The following is a 21,496-nucleotide window of genomic DNA, read 5'->3' as shown; positions in this document are numbered from 1 at the left end:
TTTTGTTATCTTCTCCAGTTCTTTCTCGTCTATTCTGCTGCTGCTGCTGTTGTTGTTGTTGTTGTTGTTATTATTATTATTATTATTATTATTCATTACACAGTCAGCCAGATGGTCAGACTGGATTTAGCATTTTTGTCTACCTATCGACCTGGGATAGGCAGATGTGGATATTTGATGGTATTACAGATATCGTCGCAGGATGGAAGCAGTTCCTAGTAAGGCCGCCTTTTGCAATTGACTAATGCAAATTTGTTAGTGCCAATGGTGTTCAAGTGGTGCTTCAGTTGTTTTGGGATTGCACCCAAGGCGCCTATTACTATTGGTACTACCCTTGCTTACCTTTGCCACAGTCTTTCTATTTCTATTTGTAGATCTTTGTATTTTTTAATCTTCTCCAGTTCTTTTTCGTCTATTCTACTGTCTCCAGGTACTGCCACATCCACTATCCAGACTTTTTTCTTTTTTTTATCGACAATTGTTAAGTCCGGGGTGTTATGTTGCAGGTGCTTGTCTGTTTGAATTCTGAAGTCCCAGAGCAATTTAACTTTATCATTTCCTATGACTTTCTCTATTTTATGATCCCACCAGTTCTTGCTTACAGGCAAATGATCTTTCTTGCAGATCTTCCAATGCACCATTGTTGCTACTTTGTCATGCCGCTGCTTGTAGTCAGTCTGTGCAATCTTCTTGCAACAGCTTACCATGTGGCCCACTGTTTCTTCAGCTTCTTTGCATAGGCGACACTTACTGTCTGTTGCTGTCTTCTCAATTTTGACTTTATATGCATTTGTCCTTAAGGCTTGGTCTTGTGCAGCCAGAATTAGTCCCTCGGTCTCTTTCTTCTTTTTTCCTGCTCTTAGCCACTTCCAGGTCTTGTTATTATCTGCTTTCCCAGTTATTTTTTTAATGTATTGGCCATGTAGTGTTTTGTCTTCCCATGCCTCTATTCTCTTCTTCATTTGGTCTTTCTTGTAGGCCAGTTTGGTCTCTCTAGTAGTCAGTAAGCCTTCCTGATATACTAATTTCAGTGCATCTTCGTCATTGTTCTTCAGATATTCTTCCAAAGCCATTTTTTTCTTCTTCAACCATCTGATATACTTGCAGCATTCCACGTCCACCTATTTGCTTTGGTAGATAGAGTCTGTCAATGTCACTGCATGGATGAAGGGCATGATTCGTTGTCATTATTTTTCTGGTCTTCCATTGTTTTTAGTTCTGCTTGAGTCCAGTCCACTATTCTAGCTGTGTATCTAATGACTGGAATTGCCCAGGTGTTGAATGCCTTCACAGTATTTCCTCCATTGAGTTTGGACTTTAAGATCTTCTTCACTCTTTTGATGTATTCACCTCTAATCTTTTTCTTGACTTCAGTGTGCTTGATGTTGTCAGCTTGAAGGATACCCAATTATTTGTAGTAATCTTCCTCATCCAGACTCTTAATATTATTTTTGTGGGGCATCTTGATTCCTTCAGTTTTCACTATTTTTCCTTGTTTGATAGTAAGTGTGGCACATTTGTCCAAGCCAAACTCCATTGCAATATCTTGGCTATATATATGGACAGTGTTACCAGGTGGTCCACTGTTTCTTCAGCTTCTTTGCATAGGCGGCACTTACTGTCTGTTGCTGTGTTCTCAATGTTGACTTTATATGCATTTGTTGTTGTTGTTATTATTATTATTATTAAAGAAATTTTTAAATAATGTACAGTATATTTCTTGTCCAATAACTTCTAGGCAATATTCTAAAGTTAACACAACTTCCATTTAGTATCATCCATATAATATAGCTATTATAATAGTTCTGATTCATACAGCATAATTGTTATATGTCTGTTCAAAATAGACTGTTGTTTTGTGTTAATTTCTATTTATCACTTTAACAGTTTTTCTGTGATGTATAGCAGAATTGTCTGCTTGATAAACAAAAGAGTAATACAACTTTTAGGCTAGGGTATTTTTGTGTACATTTATATAGTAAAGAATGTTGAATTTACATGTAAAATGTATATGTGGGAAAGGGATTTAGTATATATTTTAGAAGCATAACATGATCATGTAGTAAAAAGATATATATAGAGAGAGGTACAGTTGAACAATATTGAATTCTCTAACAAATTGGCTTCCACAATGTTTTAAAATAGTTTTTCACTAAAATGATTATTTGTTTGTTTGTTTGCTTGTTTTTCTATACAGGGCCTGGCTTTTACTTTGGAAGAGAGACAACAGCTTAATATTCATGGATTACTACCTCCCTGTTTTTTCAGTCAAGACAAACAAGTTTTAATTGAAATGAAAAAATTTGAAAGACAAGCAACTGACCTGGATAGGTGAAGTCTTCAAGGGGCATGCTTATCTACCCATATACGGGGGGGGGGATTTTTATAAACACCTCAGTTAAATTAGTTATATATTTTTCATGCTTTCCCTCTCTTTCATTCACAGCTCCAGAAATCAAGGTCTATGGATCTTAATTTCTGGTTCTCTTCCAGGATCATATCTACAAATATACTGCACCATGCCTGCTTTCCTGCTTTTACCTGTCCTGCCTGTTGTAACATCTTTGTTTCACCCTTCATTTCCTCCCTACCTGCCTATTCCAAATTTCAGGCTTTTTTCCCTTTTCATTTAAATGGATATTGTTGCATCCTTTTTTATTAAAATATAATAGGTCTGTTCTTTGTCTGAAGCAACAGGATGGATGTGTTTCATTTGCCATCTGCCACTTCTACGGCTTGATAAACTCTGTAACTTTGTGTGGACCCTACAGGCAATAAGACCAAATAAAAGCAGACTATTAGAAGATATAATTCCTTTTTGAAATACTTTTGGCTGTCCATTTTGAAAATTAAATTTCAAAGAATCGGGGAATTTTTGTGGGCAAGCAAGGCAATGCATCTTTAAGCGTTGTGTTACCTACTTCCTGAACAGATGAATCAATCTATAACTAATCCCAGTCAGTTTTGCATGTTTGCGTGGAGGTTGCATGATGGTGTGAGGAAGCGTTTGAGAGGTTCTGTATAAGTCAAGGAAAGTGTGCGAGTGTCCAGTGTGGCATGAGTGTAGAAGGGATGAGGGTTAGGCTGGAGAGACTTGCCCCAGTGACATGTGACCTTCCCTACTGGCTTCTCCACTGATTTTTCTGGGGAAGCCAGCAGGGAAGGTTGTAAATAGTGATCCTGTGATCCTGGAGTACTTGACAACTAGTTGTAAGTGCAAACAGATTGCCAAGCACTCTGATCACAATCACGTCACACGGGGTGTGTGTGTGTGTGTGTGTGTGTGGGCTTGGACGGCCAGAAATCTGAGGATTAGTCATAATCACCATTCAGTGCCATCATAACTTAGAATGGTCACTGATTGAATGATCGTAGGTTGAGGGCTAATTGTATGTATGCATATTATAATAATACTAAGTATTTGTAAAAGGCTTTGATTTTTCTAGCCTGTCTTAGAAAATAGCTAAAGATATCTATCCATCAGTTTAGTACATAAGATCCATGTTAATTCCAAAAGCAAAGAATGGTTCATATAAAATTGAATCTAAACATATAGATCAGCCAAAAATAGCAAACAAATAATTCCCAAGCTATATGTCAATTTCACATGCATATTGTTGATCCAGGAGTCAAGTATGACAATCAAGAGAAAGGATTATTAGTGATGAGGGAATCTGACCAAACTTTTTGTGACATTTGAAACTTTGCCTAGTAATTTTCTACCCCACAGAGAAATATTAGCATTAGCTGAAATATTATTTGTAATTGTAATGCAAGTTAAATAACATATAACATACAGAAAAACATGAATACAATAACATTTAATAAGAAATAAACTAGAGATGCAAAAGTTTATATGTTTAAAATGATTTAATGTAAAAGACCTCACACAGATTGGACCTCCCAAGTGTTGATATGATTATAATAAATAGCAAACTTTCCTAAAATGAGAGTTTCAAACTTCCTTCAATCAAGTTTGAAAGCTCTTAAATGGAGCCTTTGAAAGATCAGCAGATATCTCCTGATCAAGTTCATGAATGTTTTTTTTTCTTTTTACCTTTTTACCTCCAAAAGCAGGACTGTTGGGGAAAACAAGGGCAAGCATGAAAGAGCTGGAATTTCTCACTTTCTGTTGTCTTTGATTTCATTCCAAGCTCTGGAAACAACAATAGTTAATAATAGTTATTATTAGTGTAAGTAATAATCACACATTTGTTCTTTTTTCTCTCAAATATATTTCCTCTCATCCATAGAGATGTTGTGGGTTTTGAAAGAGATTAAGGAAGGACAGCCAACTTTATTACTATTAATAAAAGCTAGTTAGCTGACTCAACTGTGCTAAATTAGATTGGCATGTCCAGAATGTCACTTCCGGCTTCTATTTTGATTATCTCTGTTGGTTGCAAGCATTGCTCTGAGGTCACCCTCTGCTTTTATAAACATCCACTCCCACATCAGGAAAATGGTTACATGAACCTTGTGAAATACAGTACTTTTTAAAGCGAGGAGTTGGAATCCTACCTTTCTTTCACAATTTTTACTCATATTTTTCACTCTGCTTTTTTTTTTAAAGTGGGGATTGTTAGTTAAAAAAAAAATCAGTTGTCAAGGGCAAAGGATATGCATGGGTAGCTTGGCCATTACATATGTGGACTTCTTAAAGGCAGGTTCTGCCATTGGCTTTCTAGAAGCAGAATGTAGCGTCCAGGGGTTCTATAGGGTTTACAGCTATTCTTCACAGTCAATTCTCTTTTGGTAGTTCTGCAAAACCAATGACAAAAGGAATGATGGGGATACTGTGACTAATGTGAAGAGCCTATGTCCATTTAGGTTAAATGCCAAGCCACACCAGTTGGTTTGGAAAGGATGCTATATACCCAATACCTATCCCCAAAGTATTTTGTAGGCTTGATAAATTGTGTGTTTTTGAAAAATCAGAAATTTCATTATCTTCCTAATTGTGCTTTGTTTACTACAAAATTGAGGGCAGTTAATACATGGAATAATATTTCATATTCCATACATCGCTTTCAGAAATTTCATTATCTTCCTAATTGTGCTTTGTTTACTACAAAATTGAGGGCAGTTAATACATGGAATAATGTTTCATATTCCATACATCGCTTTCTAATAGAAAGATTTTTTAGCAGACTTTTCCTCGTACCTTGCCCAAAGCATCATTTTTACAGAATTTGCCATCAAAGATTATTCCAAAGAAATGAACAGAAGAATAAAGTAAAATTAGACCTTTAAGCAGAAGCAGCTGGTTACAGAGAATGAAGAAATTAAAAAAAAGATCATGGGCAATTGTTCAGAAAAAGTCTGTTTCAGATTTCTGGCTGCCATGAATGCTTGAACAGCTTGGCATACTTTAGATTAGGTGATATGTAATATGTTTTCCACCTGTTACTTTCCTTTGGAAATGAAATGAAATGTAGATCTTAAAAAAAAAAAATCAACCAGCAAATTGTGTAGCATTTAAAACCAGTGACTATAAATTCAAGTACTCTATAGAATGATAACCTTCCTGAAAATTAAGAAAATTAACTGAACTGAATTAGGGGAAAAATAATTAGATACCTGACACAAAACTCTAAAAAAATCAGATTATTGACTTTCATCATTTTTCCATGTAGCAAATAAATTACTCGCTGCTATTACAGGTTGTCCTTGACTTACAACCACAACTGAGCCCAATATTTCTGTTGTTAAATGAGACATTTGTTAAGTGAATTTTGCCCCATTTTATGACCTTCCTTGCCACAGTTGTTAAGTGAATCACCATAGTTGATAAGTTAGTAACACGGTTGTTAAGTGAATCTGGCTTTCCCATTGATTTTGCTGATCAGAAGGTCGCCAAAGGTGTTCACATGACCTTGGGACACAGCAACATTCATAAACAATTGCCAAGCATCTGAATTTTGATCACATGATCATGGGGATACTACAAAGGTCGTAAGTGTGAAAAAAGGTCATAAGTCACTTTTTTCAGTGCCGTTGTAATTTTGAACGGTCACTAAATGGACTGTTGTAAGTCGAGGACTACCTGTTTATAGATTTATAAACATTAGGATTAACCTATAACTGTTGTGAGCTGTGTTTAGCTTATGATCTTCTTTAGGAGTGGAATTAAAGGCAAAGGAAGAAGCAGGTTTCTTTAATTTACTTAATGTGTGATGGGGCAATTACCTGGAGGCCACATATGTGTAGCTGCTTGTGGAAGAGTGATCCTTTGGGGGCTAAATAAATACAAATCCTTTATTGTCAAAGTATAACATGTGTACAATGAGATTGGCTGAGCCTCCCTTTGTGCACCCCCCCACCACAACTCACAATGACAACAAACACACAAATCTTATTGCACCATGTGAACTTATTGCACAACGCACCGGCCCCGCAAGTCTATTATACATGGAGTTATTTTCCATTCAGGAGTCTTGACAGCCCATGGATAGAAACTGTTCTTCAGCCTGTTGGTATGGCTGGCTATGCTTCTATATCTCCTACCCAATTGGTAGGAGAGTAAAGAACTGCTGACAGGGTTTGAGTCGTCCCAGAGGATTTTCCTCACTATTTTAATAGATTGCAATATTCACATGTAGATAGATATATCTAGCTTTATGTTGATGTGGTTTGTGAAAAAATGATTTAAAAGTATTGTTTATGATTATTGAATGCATAATAGCCCTTTTGTCGTATTTTAGTCAGATAATAAAAGTAAAAGCAAGATTATGTGAGGAGTGCAGCCCTTTTAGTTATTTTTTTTAGTTTGAGTGGTCCACCTTTTCAATCAAATCGGGAATAACCTCTCTAGCCCATTCAAAAATGAATCCTTGACTTTCTCACAGTAAACAAAAAAAAAGATGCTTTTTTAGATTCTAGAAGTGTGTGACAGTTTGATGCATTATAATGTTATGTTTCATTTTCTAAACAATATTCATATTCTAACCCACTCTGTCCCTAAAAATGTAGAATGAATAACAAATATATATGCTAAATAATTTCACATTTGCTACAGATTCACCAGATTCACTGGTGATATAGTAAAAGATTTTTGACCAGAAAGAAGCTTTTTCCATTGGTAAAAATAGGTCTAATGGGAAAACAGTCTCTGTTTTATACCTTTTTTTTTACACTTAATTTACTTCAGAGCTACATATGGAAGTCTGTCTAATTTATAATTCATTTTTCACAGGTATATTTTACTAATGGGTCTTCAGGATCGAAATGAAAAACTCTTTTATAAAGTGCTGACTTCTGACATTGAAAGATTTATGCCTATTGTTTATACTCCCACTGTGGGTCTGGCATGCCAACAATATGGTATAGCATTTCAGAGACCAAGGTATGTAAGGTTATACTTCACTTTTAAGTAATTATACATTTTTCTTGCTTCATAGGTTTTTCCTTCTCAACATAATTGAATGTCATCCAAACCTGGAATAGTTAAGATAATTGAAACTATGTTAAGTACACTTTACAAAAATAAATCATTACTTTATTTTTTTAAAACAGTGACAATTAGAAAATGTTTGGTTTAGGTGGCTTTTCAGAAAAAAACTAATATTGCTTAATAATAACAATAAGGAAAACTGAAACAAGGAATCCTACTTTGATTTAAAAATTTGAAAATATATTAATATTGTTAATACGCTAAGATCATATAACAGTGGATTTAATTACAAAGAAAAAAATGTCTGGAGGATATTTTATAATGTATTTTTTCTGTAAAATATTAAAGCAGAACTTTAAAAAGGCAGTTAGATTCTGTTACTACCATTGGCAAGCTCAGATAGTCTCTGCAGTTTACATTTATTTTTCTTCCAGTTGCATTGATAGCCCATTCTTTTCCAGAGCTTTCTCACAGTGTATTTGATTAACATTAGTGTTTATAGCAATTCTCTTGATTCTCTTTTTAAATGTGATAAATTTAATTACTGGACCCTTCCTAATATTGAAATACTACAGCAGTCCTCGACTTACCACCCAGAATTACTGTTGCTAAGTGAGATATTTGTTAAGATATTTGCCCCTTTTACGATTTTCCTTGCCACAGTTGTTAAATGAATCACTCCAGTTGCTAAGTTAGTAACACATGGTTGTTAAGTGAATCTGGCTTCCCCATTGACTTTGCTTGTCAGAATGTTGCAAAAGATGATCACATGACTCTGGGACATTGCAACCGTCATAAATATGAGTCAGTTGCCAAGCGTCTGAATCAATCATGTGATCATGGGGATGCTGCAATAGTTGTAAGCAGGGCTTTTTTTTGTCACAGAACGCCCAGAACGGAGTTCCGGCACCTTTTTTGGATGGAACCTTGTAGGGTAGGCAAGGCAGGTTATATAACATGTGTGAGTTCTGGCATCTTTTTTTTTTTTACAAAAAAAGCACTGGTTCTAAGTGTGAAAAATGATCACAAATCACTTTTTTTCACTGTCATCCTAATGTTGGTCACTAAATGAACTGGGAGGTACACAGGCGGGAGAGATTTATCCCAGTGACTTGTGATCTTCTTTTGACTTTCTGGGGAAAATGGTCGCTGAATCAATGGTTGAGCGGTTGAAAGTTGAGGACTCCCTATAATCATTTGTAACATCAATGAATGAGTTAGGTCGTGAGAATGACTGATGGTCGAATTCCGAAAGATCTCCTGTATGGAGAACTAGTGCAGGTAAAGCGCCCCAGAGGGAGACCTGAGCTGCAATATAAGGATATCTGCAAGAGGGACCTAAAGGCCTTGGGAATGGACATTAACAGCTGAGGGCCTCTGATTGTTCAGCCTGGAGGCTAAAGACGCAGCATGGCCTTCTCCAATTTGAAGAGACACTTGTGTGGCAGGCTGAGGCAAAGAGGCAGTCCCGGAACCAGCGAAATCTGGGGGCTGGACAGGGGACAGATTGTATCTGCCCTCAGTGTGGAAGGGACTGTCATTCTAGTTTTTAGCCACACCAGATGCTGCCTTAGGACCTCTTTCCAGAGCACGATACCATAGTCTTTCGAGACTGAAGGATGCCAATGATGATGAATGAGTTAGACAAGAAAGAATTCTGAGTGCCCTTATTGTAGCTTTTTACCAATTATTGTATTTATATTATTACTAAGAAATAAGGGAGGCAACCTTACAGACAGACAAATATTCATTATATCCTCCTGGCAAGCTATATTATGGAGGGCGTATTTTATTTCACTGCCCTAGGACTTACTTTCACAGTCTTACTGGGAAAGGGACTTCTGAGTGTTCTGTTTTAAAGATGCTGATTATTTGGAGACGATCCGGTGGCTGTAAAAGACTATATACTTCCTGCAATTTTCAGACCGCTTCTCTAACATATATGGATATTTGGTTTTGAGGATGCACCTAAATGAAGTGGAGCCGCATTATTTGACAGCCACAAACGCACCGCTGCCAAGCTTTTTAAAAAGAAGGACCCTTTTTATAGTTCTTAGAGGCCCTTTCACTATGATTTGCTAAACGTTTCCTACTCTTTGGAGATAGGAAATGAAATACGTGAAAGCTTTGTAGACCTATGATATGTAGACTAATAATAATAATAATAATAGTAATAGTAATAATAATAATAAATCCCCTCCAACATGAAACTCCTCCCAAGTCCAAATACATGTTCTTCCCACACTTGTGATGTAATTTCATCCACTTTTTCCAAAGCACCTGAAGGCAGGACAAGAAGCAACAGGTGGAAACTAATCAAGGAGAGAAGCAACCTAGAACTAAGGAGAAACTTCCTGACAGTGGGAACATTTCATCAGTGGAACAGCCTGCCTCCAGAAGCAGTAAATGTTCCAACACTGGAAGTTTTTAAGAAGAGACTGGACAGCCATTTGTCCGAAATGGTGTAGGGTTTCCTGCCTGAGCAGGGGTTTGGACTAGATGACCTCCAAGGTCCCTTCCAACTTTACTACTATTAAAAAAGAAAACTTTGTAATCTTTACTTAGGTCCTTTCCAATATTACATGCAGCCTATGGGATAAATTGTGAATGGGAATAAGACACAAAGATACTTGCCTTTTCCAGAATGTACTTTACAATCAATGGATATTTACTGAATATATCCTAATAGCACACTGAATCACTGTGTTACCAATAATGGATGAAGTTACAACTGGGTTGCTAAGCTAAAAATATAGTTATAGCATATTCTGAGTATTTAGCTTTATTAAATATATATATACAATATGTTTTTCAGATTTCACCTTTCTATATCATATCCAAAAGTTTGAAAAATTACAGTCTCAGTAAGCTATTCAGACCACCCATCCATACACAATTGAAAGACATTGAAGCCTCTCTCTGAGCACTTTTGAATTATCCCAGAGTTGGAAAAACTGATGTCAGCACAATAGCTCATATTCATGTTTATGTAATTTTAAGACACATTTTGGAATCATTGGAAGAAAAAATGCACTTTTAAATTATAAATAAGTGTTTCTGTTTTTTTTTTTTTTTAAAAAAATGCAGTGTTAAAAATGACAGAATAACAACTGAATGAGAATAAAAACTCTTATCTTTTCTAAACATTGGAACATTTATGATATTATCATCTCTATAGATTCATACAGCTTTATAAAACTTAGAACAGGTAACATATCACATCATCTGCTTCATACACACTGGTACCCCCTGCAGTTGTCCTGAGGCTGATCTATGGATTGGCTGTGTGAGAAGCAGGCCCAAGGCCTGCAGGAACTGAGTAGGCCTGCAGGCCCCCTGAAGAGTGGGAAGCAAAGGACAAGCTGCCTCAGGGTGTGAGGAAGGCCTTGAGAAGCCTGGACCAGGCCTCCTAAGGCCTCCATCAATACTGAAGCATTTAACAATATCTGGGGTCACTTAATGACTGTATTTGGGGACAGTAGGGTTGGGGGTTATTATGCAAGTTTATCATGTGAGCGCATTGCTTAATGACCGTCATGACTTGTGACTGCAATTGGCAGGCTCCATTGTGGTCCTAATGATTTTTAATGAATTGTTATTCATTCAATATTTTTTTTCCTCCTGCTTCTGCACTTTTTGGAGTTTTGTGGCTAGTGTGTAGGTGTGCGCATATATACAAAGACTCACAAAACCCCCACTCAGGATAGATTTTAGCTGACGTTGGCAATTGTTAAGTTAAGAGGGAAAGGTGGACATTTCAAAAACCTTTTGTATGTTTAGATATAGGATTTTTTCTGTCTAATCTTTTTTTTGGACTATCATCTTTAAACTAGTCTGCCATTTTAGTAAACACAATATGGCAGTCATGCATAGTTTTGTTTTTCTTTTACATTCTGTTATGTCTTTAAAGAAGAAATTAAAAGTTCAGAAGCAGCTTCTTTTTCTACATGTTTTCTGTTTTTATACAGGCGTGCCTTTGACTAAAGAAGTTAGGGTAGGCATCACACCAGAACATATCCATAATATTTAGATTGATTTGTATATCTATCTAAATATACAAATGTTTAGTTTTGCTGAAATGTTTAGTTTTGCGTGCAGCTGTGTATCATATATTAATATACCTGTACAGTTTTTTTTATATGCTCTCTGATTTCTGCAAACATCACTGCATTCCTAGTAGGGGCTGCTATTGCTAATCCATTCTGCTCCTTCCATCGTTCTTCAGGCTTGGTTCCAGAAGGCAAATCATGCATAGTGTACTGGCTTCCAATTCATGTCCTCTATTTTAGCAAATGTGTATAAAATTGCTGTGAGCAGAGATGTCTTTTTATGGAGTTTTGGGCTGTCTGTCTTGGTTTCTCATATACGTTGGAAATTCATTTCTTATTTCCTTTCTAAAATATTGTGGCTTGCTGCACTGATATGTGGTATGATTATAGATCCGTGCATGCACTACAATTAACTCTTTTTTTTTTTTTACTTAGAAAGCATTGTTCTGTGGAAACAACCATTCTGGGTTCTGTGTGATACTGCAACAGGTCACTAGCCTTGTTATAGCGCAGATTCTTACAAAGACAAAGTGTGGGCGTGCATGTTTTCCACATAACACAGGTTGCATTGCCTCTTTCTTTTTGTGATATACTGAGTACACCTTCCACACTATTTTGGTAGTCAGGAATACAGGTAGTCCTTGGCATGCAACAATTCATTTAGTGATTGTTCAAAGATGCAACGGCAACAAAAAAGTGACTTATGACATTTTTCGCATTTATGACTGTTGCATAAGGTTCACTTAACAACTGTGTTACTAACTTAACAACTGCAGTGTTAAGAAAAGTCGTAAAATGGGACAAAACTCAACAAATTTCTCAATTAGCAACATACATTTTTGACTCAATTGTGGTTGTAAGTCGAGGACTACATGTACTCTGATTTTTCTTAAAAAAGCATGCAACAATTGTCTTGTCAAAAGTACTTTAGCCTTTCTTGAAGTCTGGTGGATTCTTTTTTTCATCAGTGACTATATCTTTCACGGAAACCTGGATTTCTTTTACATGCAAGTATCTGTTTTCCTTCTTCCAAGAGTTCTACGATTTATACAAAGAAGAGGAAAAGTTAGTTGCACCAGCATCTTTTGTGCCTGAAAGTTGATAGTAATCTATCTCTGCTTTCATTTTTAAATAGTTAAAAAAGAAAGAAGTTAATTTTAACAAATAAAAGCCAGTGTTTTTAGTTAAACTAATATAATTTGTTTGAAATTTTATATTCTTCCTTGTGGTTTATTTTTTTAAATGTCTTTTAAAAGTATTACGTTCCAAAAGACACTTCTATGCCAGTGAGTTTCTGCAGGTGGTCTACCTTATAAGAAATGAGGTGAAACTGGATCTATTTTGCAGTTAAAGGGTAAGGGTGATAGTCAGTTCAGTTATACTCATTATTTCATTTGGCTTATTTTAGCTATTCTCTTGACATTCTTGTACAGAGCACTGACATTTATGGATACAGGCAGCCATGACTTATGTGATACAATGAAAATTGGCAGCAGCCATATATCCATGGGTTTCTGGGTTGTAAGTTATGTTTGCTCATCCAGGCACACATTTAATAACTATTTAGTATCAAAATAAATCTCAAATGTCTACACGTTCATTTTTTTGAGAAGTTGCTATATTTTTATGCAAAAATATCCCTACTTTTATTCCTAAAACTATGTAACTAGAGAATCATATAGAAAATCTCGTAAAGTATATAATTTCCTCTGAAGTCTTTTGGGAAATATTTTTATGAATTAAAAGCAAGATTAATTTGATTTCTTCTAAATGAACATTATCTCTGAATTAATCAAGAACGGTTTATGCACAGTAGCATATAATCTAGGGACAATCTAGTAGTATATTATTGCTTGCCTACTTGCTTATTTATTTATATGTTTTATAGCCAGTCTAATTACTCTGACTCCAGGTGGCTTATTTAAAAAAGTAAATATTATTTAAAAATAATATTTTTACAAAATCACAATTATTATGTGAACAAGTATAATTAAAAAAAAAAGATAACAGGCATCAAACTCATATGAAATGGTCGTACCTTTGCTCCTTTCCTGTATTATACTAGTCTGGAGACTGTCTGGGCCTTAGGATGAAGAGTATTCCAGAGTGATGGGATTGCCTAAGAAAACAATGTTTTCAGTTTCCATCCTTCTAACATTTCAAGGGAAGGACTCTTGAAGCATTTCTTTCCAGACTTGTATAAGGCTTTTAGAGTTCAAGAATTGTGTTTAATAACCAATGCAATATCCCCAATATACAGCTGGCATAATACTGCTAAAATATCTCTCTCTCGCCAGCATTTGGGCTGTCCTATTCTGCACCAGCTGAGGTTTCCAGGTATTCAGCCAAGACAGACTCAAATAGAGCATGTTGCAGCAATTCAACCTTAAAGAAATGAATGAGTGCTGCAGAAGCTGGGCAGAGACATCCCTGACCACAGCCTCCACTCCTAGATCAAGTAAAAGCTGTGAATCCAGAAGAATCCCACCCCCACCCCCTGCAAACCGCCCCCCCACTCCCCCACCCCCTGCAACTTTCAGGGGGAATGCAATATAGCACTTATAATCAAATCAGATGGCTTTTGGACAAGCCACAATTTCATAGCACTAAGATTCAGTTTCAAGTTGTTTCATCCCACCCAGTCTTGTACTGCCTCTAGACCAGGGGCAGGCAACCCAAAACACTCAAAGAGCCACTTGGACCCGTTTCCCACCAAAAACAAAACACCGGGAGCCGCAAAATCCTTTTGATATCTAAAATTAAGATAACACTGCATATATCCTTTTTTACCTTTATTATAGGTGTGTGTGTGTGTGTTTGTGTGTGTATGTATATATATACACACACACACACACACACGCACACACACATTAAAAATAAAAATATGACTTTTGGGAATATCCATACTATTAAAACAATGATCACCAAGAGAATGCTTTAAGAGAATAAAATTACATACACACAGAGGTAAAAAAAGGATATTTGCAGTGTTATCTTCATTTTAGATGTCAAAAGGGTCTCTCTGTGTGTGTGTCTCTCTCTCTCTCCCTCCCTCTCTATCTGCCCTTGGTTTGCCACTCCTCTTCCCCCACTCTCTTTCTTTCTCTCTCTCTCCCTCCCTCTCTCTTTCCCCCCCCTATCTGCTGCTCACCTGGCAAGCTTCAAGCTGTTGTCCAACAACTCAGGGGTAGGCAACCTCGTCTCTTTTATGACTCATGGACTTCAACTCCCAGAATTCCTGAGTCAGCCTAGCTGGGCTAGCTAGCTCTCTCCTGCCCTTCCTGCTTCCTGCTTCCTGCAGAGACGCAGCAAAGGGAGGAGCTCCGCCCAGTAAGTTTTTCAGATCCGCGGAGAACACCGTGAGTGCATTCTCTTTTACACATACACACACAAACACACACACAGAGAGAGAGAGAGTGAGTGAGAGTGAGAGTGTGAGAGAGAGAAAAGCAGGGAAGTGCAATTGCCTCTCTCTGTCTCTGTCTCTCTCTGCAAAGGCAGAGGAGGCTGGGAGCCACAGGGGAAGGCTCAAAGAGCCGCATGCGGCTCCGGAGCCGCAGGTTGCCGGCCTGTGCTCTAGACAGTAAGAACATCCACTGTATTTTCTGTCTGACTTGGGGAAGGCAATATATAACAGGATACTTACCAGCAACAAATGACCTGACCTAATGGTTCCAGAGAGAAGTTAAATAACTTTCAGGGAAGAGTCAGGTCTTGCAACATCCTATACAAAGGTTTGAACACTCATTCTCCATTAGCAGCAGCTGGAACTATCTTCTTAGGTAGCAGCAGAACAGAAGCAGACATTCCCGGCCATTGTCAATCCTTTAGGTGACCTAGAAGGATGCTATAATCAACTACTGTGAATGCCACTAGGAGATCCAATAGGATCAGGAAGACTGCCCTCTCTTTATCCACCAAATATTCAATATAGTTTCACTATCAGGCTAGATTTGAAATCTGTCTGAAAGAGATCTAATTAATCTGTTTGGTTAAAGTGTTGAACTAGAAGCAGGCAGACCCTAGTTCGAGTTTACTCTCACCAGCAGAAGCCTACTAGATGATTTTGTGCCCGTCATTCTTTCTCAGCCCCCACACTCAGACTTTTCAAATTGATTTAATCTATAGCGGCACATATAATGGCATTTCTATACTTGCACTTGCATTCATCAGTCAGTTTCTACTTAGAAATATCTGGGACAGATTTTTTTTTTTAAATCAGGCTATTTTAAATGCAGATGATACTTTTATTCTATGGGGCTTTGCCCATTACTGAATTAATGTTTTCCATCCATTCGTGAGTTGGCAAAAGACTATACTGTTTCCATTATCTGTTCCTCTTGTTGCTGCTTCCAGTCATTGTCAGTCACCCAGCCTCCCTCCAAAATCACGGGTAATAAAGTGTATTAGATTTTATCCACTTTGCAGGTGTTGAAGGTCACAGTCATAATAAAGAGGAAAATGGGGGGGGGAGCAGAACAATTTGCATGAGCACTGTAGGATATAGGGAACAAAGATTTAACTCTTCCATTGTGAGTTGCAATCCTGATGAAAATCCCTCTGTCCAAATGCTGTAATTAAACTTAATAAAAGAAAACAAAGCTTGTATTGTTATCATTGTGCTAAGCTCATTTTTTTTAAAAAGCAAGCCATGTTATTTGGGAACTGTGTTATTAATTTAACATGAAGATAAGTCTTCGATATATTTCTGGGCTCAGAAAAAGTAGAGGAAATGGTATACTTCTGAGATCCTGCTATTTCCCAAGATAATTGTATGGGCTAGGTTAATTATGGAGAAGGAATTCTTTGGAAGCTGAGTGCATTTCTTACAACTTTGCATACTGGACAAAAAGCATATGCATTGGGGTTATTTTGAAGATGCCAAGAGCTACTTCACTTCATAGCAGCATATTTTCTAATCTGAGGTATCTGGATATGTTGGGTATGTATGTGGCATTATTGGGCTTACTGTAGTTAATATAAATCTGGTGGATCATATTTCTCTTATGTGAAATATTTCAGGCAGTATTCAGCAAGCATGCTACTACCATAGTATATGATTTATATATTTCAATGGAACTTTTTCAATTGAAGTAAAAGTTTTAACAGTTGACAAAGGAAAACTATATATGCAAAGATATATAACATATTTGAAAAAGAATGGTGACATAAATGAGTTTTCCCTAATGAAGTAGGATAGGGTTTTTAAAATTAACGCTGAGCCAGATGAAGTCCAGATGTTTAGCCTTTCAAATGTTGTTTTAGGTAGGATTTCATTCTTTTTTAAAAATTTTCATACCTAGTTTTTAGTAGGTCTTTCTTAGTTAGACCCTCACTAGTTATTTTAATTGAATCATAATTAAAATATAATAGGTGAAATAATTTTTAATTTAAAAATATAATAGGTTTTCAGTTAAAAATCCTTCTTAACTAAAGGAAAATGAAAATATTAGACATGAGATATATTATTTCTTCTTCCCTCTTTCTTAAACATGGTTAATAGTTTGACAAGAGTGAAATCATGAAATCTCATATTTACATGACTGTTCTTGTTAGTTTATACAATATCCTTGTTTTCATATTTTGCTTACTGAACATATCACAATGAACTGGATAGTACTAGTATAACCAAAATGCAAATGGAAGTATAGTTCATCAAAATAAGTGAATCCAGCATATAAATATTTGTTCCAGGTTAATGCCTGGTAAAGGCAATGGAGGCCTTATGTGAGCTACCATCATCTGGACCTACAAAAACAATCAATCAAAATAAACATGGAAGGGACCATGGAGGTCTTCTAGTCCAACCCTCTGCTCAAGTGGGAGACCCTATACCATTTCAGACAGATGGTTGTCCAGTCTCTTCTTAAAACCTCCAATGATGAATCATCCACAACTTCTGACGGCAAGCTGTTCCACTAATCAATTGTCCTCATTGTTAGGAAGTTTCTCCTTAATTCCAGGTTGCTTCTCTCCTTAATTAGTTTCCATCCACTATTTATTGTCCTGCCGTCTGGTGCTTTGGAAAATAAGTTGACCCCCTCCTCTTTGTGGCCCCTCTCAAATACTGGAATACTGCTATCATGTCTCCCTTAGTCCTTCTTCTCTCTAGACTAGCCAAACCCAAATCCTGCAACCATTCTCCATATGTTTTGGTCTCCCGGCCTCATCTTGGTTACTCTTCTTTGCATATTTGTATAAAGCATATTTGCATAGTTGCATAAAACATATTTGTATATTTTAATTTGTTTTTTCCTCACTATTTGGTGGTCTACTTAACTTGGCACTTCCTAGTTTGTATATATAGATGGTTACTCCTAAAAGAGCAGCATATGGAAAGTTTCCTTGAGCCTTAACGTGAAGATAGACAACTTCTGTTGGTCAATGGCTAGGATGGTTTCTGTTTCAAAGAGTCTTTTGAGGGGGAAGGCATAAGAATCTGCAGGCATCACATTGGCGGTGACTCAGTGATGTCCCCCAAGACAGATGAATGGTATGTGAGTGGAGGTGTTCTGGCTTTTATTTCTCCCAAAGTAGATGGGTTGATTTTCCTTTAAGCCTTTTTTTTGGGGGGGGGGGGGGTGTTTATTTGTTTCTTTTAAGTCTTTGTCTTAAAAAAACAACACCTACCATGAAAATACAAGCAGCACAAAACTAAGGACAGAGAAATGAGGCTTGCAGTGTTTCTCAACCTTGACAATTTTAAGGCATGTGGACTTCAACTCCCAGAATTCCACAGCCAGCAATGCTGGCTGTGGAATTCTGGGAGTTGAAGTCCACATGCCTTAAAATTGTCAAGGTTGAGAAACACTGGGCTAGAGAGTTCTTGTTGCTTATCCTAGGCTTAAAAGGAAAATGAAGCATTTTATGAGCGTTGTTACAATTGTTTCTCTGTGTTCTACCATACTCTGCCTTTCATCAGAGTGAGCTAGTCTAGCCATTATCCTTTTGTCATATATTACTGTTTTTTGTCAGTAACCCATTCTTTGTTTAGCCATTACTGTCTCTCTAAAGTATGTATGCATTCACAGTTTATTTCAGACAGGCTTTCAAATACAGGCATCTTGGGTGCAAGATGTAGAACATACTGCAGTCATCACGTTAGCATTCTTGGACAATGTTGCATTTCAAAGTGAATTCTGATTCTAATTGGGTAGTACCAAGAGCCTGCTGTTTTCTAAGTTTTAATAGGAATACATAGCTGGAACTTGGTAATATAATGACTTCTCATTTTAGAATAAAGTTTTGATTTCATATTTATCGATAACGTTTCTTGGAAATAGATCCACAGCTAGTAACATTTTATACTTTTTCTTTTTTTGTAGAGAGTGTCTGGCTTCAGTAGAGTTTGCTTCAGTCATAACAAATATTTTTTTTGTTTGTTTGATAGAGTAAAGTTTGACGATTTGTAGTTCACTGAACAGTTATACATATGCTTAACTTTTGGCACCAAAAATATTGTAGCTGGAATTACTGGAGACTATTCATGGCAATTCAAGTTAAATGTGTTTGTATCTTTCATAGTCTGAGATTTACAGCCTCTTAATATTCTGATTTAATTTTAATGTGTTTTATTATTTGTATGAGTTAAAATATATATGATATATTATTATTACATCATATAATCATTTCCTTCTATAGTGTAAAGCTGCTTTTTAGTTTGTATGTATTTTTTAAAAAATCATTAAGTTTTTTTTATCAGATCTTCAAAGCAGCTAAGAAATGACAAACCCTTACTACTAAACAACCAATGGTGTTGTTGGAAAAGGCCAGATTGTTTTTCTCTATGCCTCTTCATCCAGTGATAAGTTTGCTGGCATCATTGCTTATTGTTGCATTGCTATTCACTTTGATGAAATGCTGTTCTTCCTGAATTTAGCTCCTGTTCTGCCCCCTCCTTATTTATCTGAATAAACTTTGACTCTCCTTATTTAGCCTTCCAGTAACATCCTTAGCTTTGAGTCTTAAATTCAGATGTTTGGAAATTTTCAAACCTTCCACGCCAGGGGTTTCCCAGGTTTAATTGCTTGGAAGATTTCCAATAAACCTCTATAGTCACACAAAGGGCAACATACTTTGGGCCAGTCTCCAAATCTTGTCAGCACTCGTTCCTGCAGCTTTTCTAAATAGCCTTAGCCCTTCTCTTCAGAGTTCCTGGAAGACAAATGTCTTCCCTAGGGCTTTTTTTCTCATAGAACGCCCAGAACGGAGTTCCGGCACCTTTTTTGGGATGGAACCTTGTAAGATAGGCAAGGTGGGCTGTATGACGTGTGTGAGTTCTGGCACTTTTTTTTTTTTTTTTTAGAAAAAAGCACTGGTCTCCCCCATTAGCTTGCTTACGTGACCCATTATGATCCAATGACTCTTTTCATCTCATGCTTCTTGTGTTTCCATAATCTCCAGCTGAGCCCAGCTAGCATGTTTATCTGACAACAGGAATTCATATTTTAATTATTTTCTCCTGTATATAAACTGAGTGTGTCAAATACTGAAGGATATTGCAAAATAAAATGAAACAATTAACATTTGAAACAGACTGAGACTAACTCAAGACTTACTCATTTTTGAATAATAATAATAATAATAATAATAATAATAATAATAATAGTAATATGGCAGAGCCTGGAGACAGCATGGCAGTGCCTGGAGACAGCAGAATAGACAAGAAAGAATTAGAGAAGATAACAAAATACAAAGACCTATAAATAGAAATAGAAGGACTGTGGCAAAAGCAAGCAAGGGTAGTACCAATGGTAATAGGCTCCTTGGGTGCAATCCCAAAACAACTGGAGCACCACTTGAACACCATTGGCATTGACAAATTCGCTATTAGTCAATTGCAAAAGGCGGCCTTACTAGGAACTGCTTCCATCCTGCGACGATATCTGTAATACCATCAAACATCCACATCTGCCTATCCCAGGTCCTGGGTAAGGACTCGATAGGTAGACAAAATGCCAAATCCAGTCTGAACATCTGGCTGACTGTGCGATGATCCATAATAATAAAGTTGGAAGGGACCTTGGAGGTCATCGAGTCCAACCCCCTGCTCAGGCAGGAAACCCTACACCATTTCAGACAAATGGCTGTCCAGTCTCTTCTTAAAAACTTCCAGTGTTGGAGCATTCACCGCTTCTGAAGGCAGGGTATTCCACTGGTTAATTGTTCTCACTGTCAGGAAGTTTCTCCTTAGTTCTAGGTTACTAATGAGATGCAGACTTGTAGGTATTCAGACTTGTAGGTATTCAGGCCCTGAACCATATAGGCTTTAAATGTGACAACCAACATCGTGAATTGCATCTAGCAGCAGATCAGGATAGTAATGATACAGGCGGGCAGTACAGGCAGTCTTCAACTTTCCACAGTTCATTTGGTGACTGTCTGAAATTACAATGGCAAAATGGGGCAAAATTCATTTAACAGCTGTCTCATTTAGTAACAAAGATTTTGTGCTCAATTGTGGTCATAAATCAAGAACTATCTGTATCGGAATCTACCAGGACTGCTGCATGCTGGACCATCTGAAGCTTCTTGATAATCTTCTACAAGCCTCACATATAGCAGATTGCAGAAGTCCCACCATGAGCTGACACAATCATGAATAACCATGCACAGATCTCCTAATCCAGGAATATAGCTGTATTTGGCCCATCACATGTAACTGTGCAAAGGCTCTCCTCAACATAACCTCTGTTCACATTCAAGTAGGAACTGTGAAAGAGCCCCTTTCCCCCCTGTAAGCCAGACTTGTTCAGAGCAGGATAAGTTCATCCAGAACTATAAATAAACTAAAGTCAGACTCAGCTGGCTTTTGACTCCACAACTGTTTCATTTGCTTAGAGTTCAGTCCCACCGAGAACCTAAAAGTCTTCAGGCATCATCAGTGGTGGGATTCAAATATGGGAACAACCGGTTCTCTGTGTGGATGTCACTTCTGGAAGTCCATTCTGGGCCTGGGCAACAAAAAATTAGCTACCGATTCTGCAGAAGTGGTGCGAACTGGCTGAATCCCACCACTGGGCACCATGTCAGAAATTCCAGTACATCCTCTACC

At 37.1% G+C, this 21,496-nt stretch overlaps 1 protein-coding gene across 1 annotated transcript in view; it reads left to right on the top strand.

Moving 5' to 3' along the window:
• The window catches only part of ME1 (malic enzyme 1), a 100,190-nt gene that overhangs the window by 11,560 nt on the left and 67,134 nt on the right, over positions 1 to 21,496 (top strand). Inside the window, exons 2-3 of the mRNA XM_039334458.1 lie at positions 2,198 to 2,331; positions 7,196 to 7,345. Coding sequence (XP_039190392.1) covers positions 2,198 to 2,331; positions 7,196 to 7,345 — 284 coding nt within the window. The remainder of the gene's footprint in view (positions 1 to 2,197; positions 2,332 to 7,195; positions 7,346 to 21,496) is intronic.

Source organism: Crotalus tigris, unplaced genomic scaffold, assembly GCF_016545835.1.
Source record: "Crotalus tigris isolate CLP2741 ecotype Arizona unplaced genomic scaffold, ASM1654583v1 scf7180000017631.5181431, whole genome shotgun sequence".
Classification (NCBI taxonomy): domain Eukaryota; kingdom Metazoa; phylum Chordata; class Lepidosauria; order Squamata; family Viperidae; genus Crotalus; species Crotalus tigris.
This window is presented reverse-complemented; position numbering and strand designations above follow the sequence as displayed.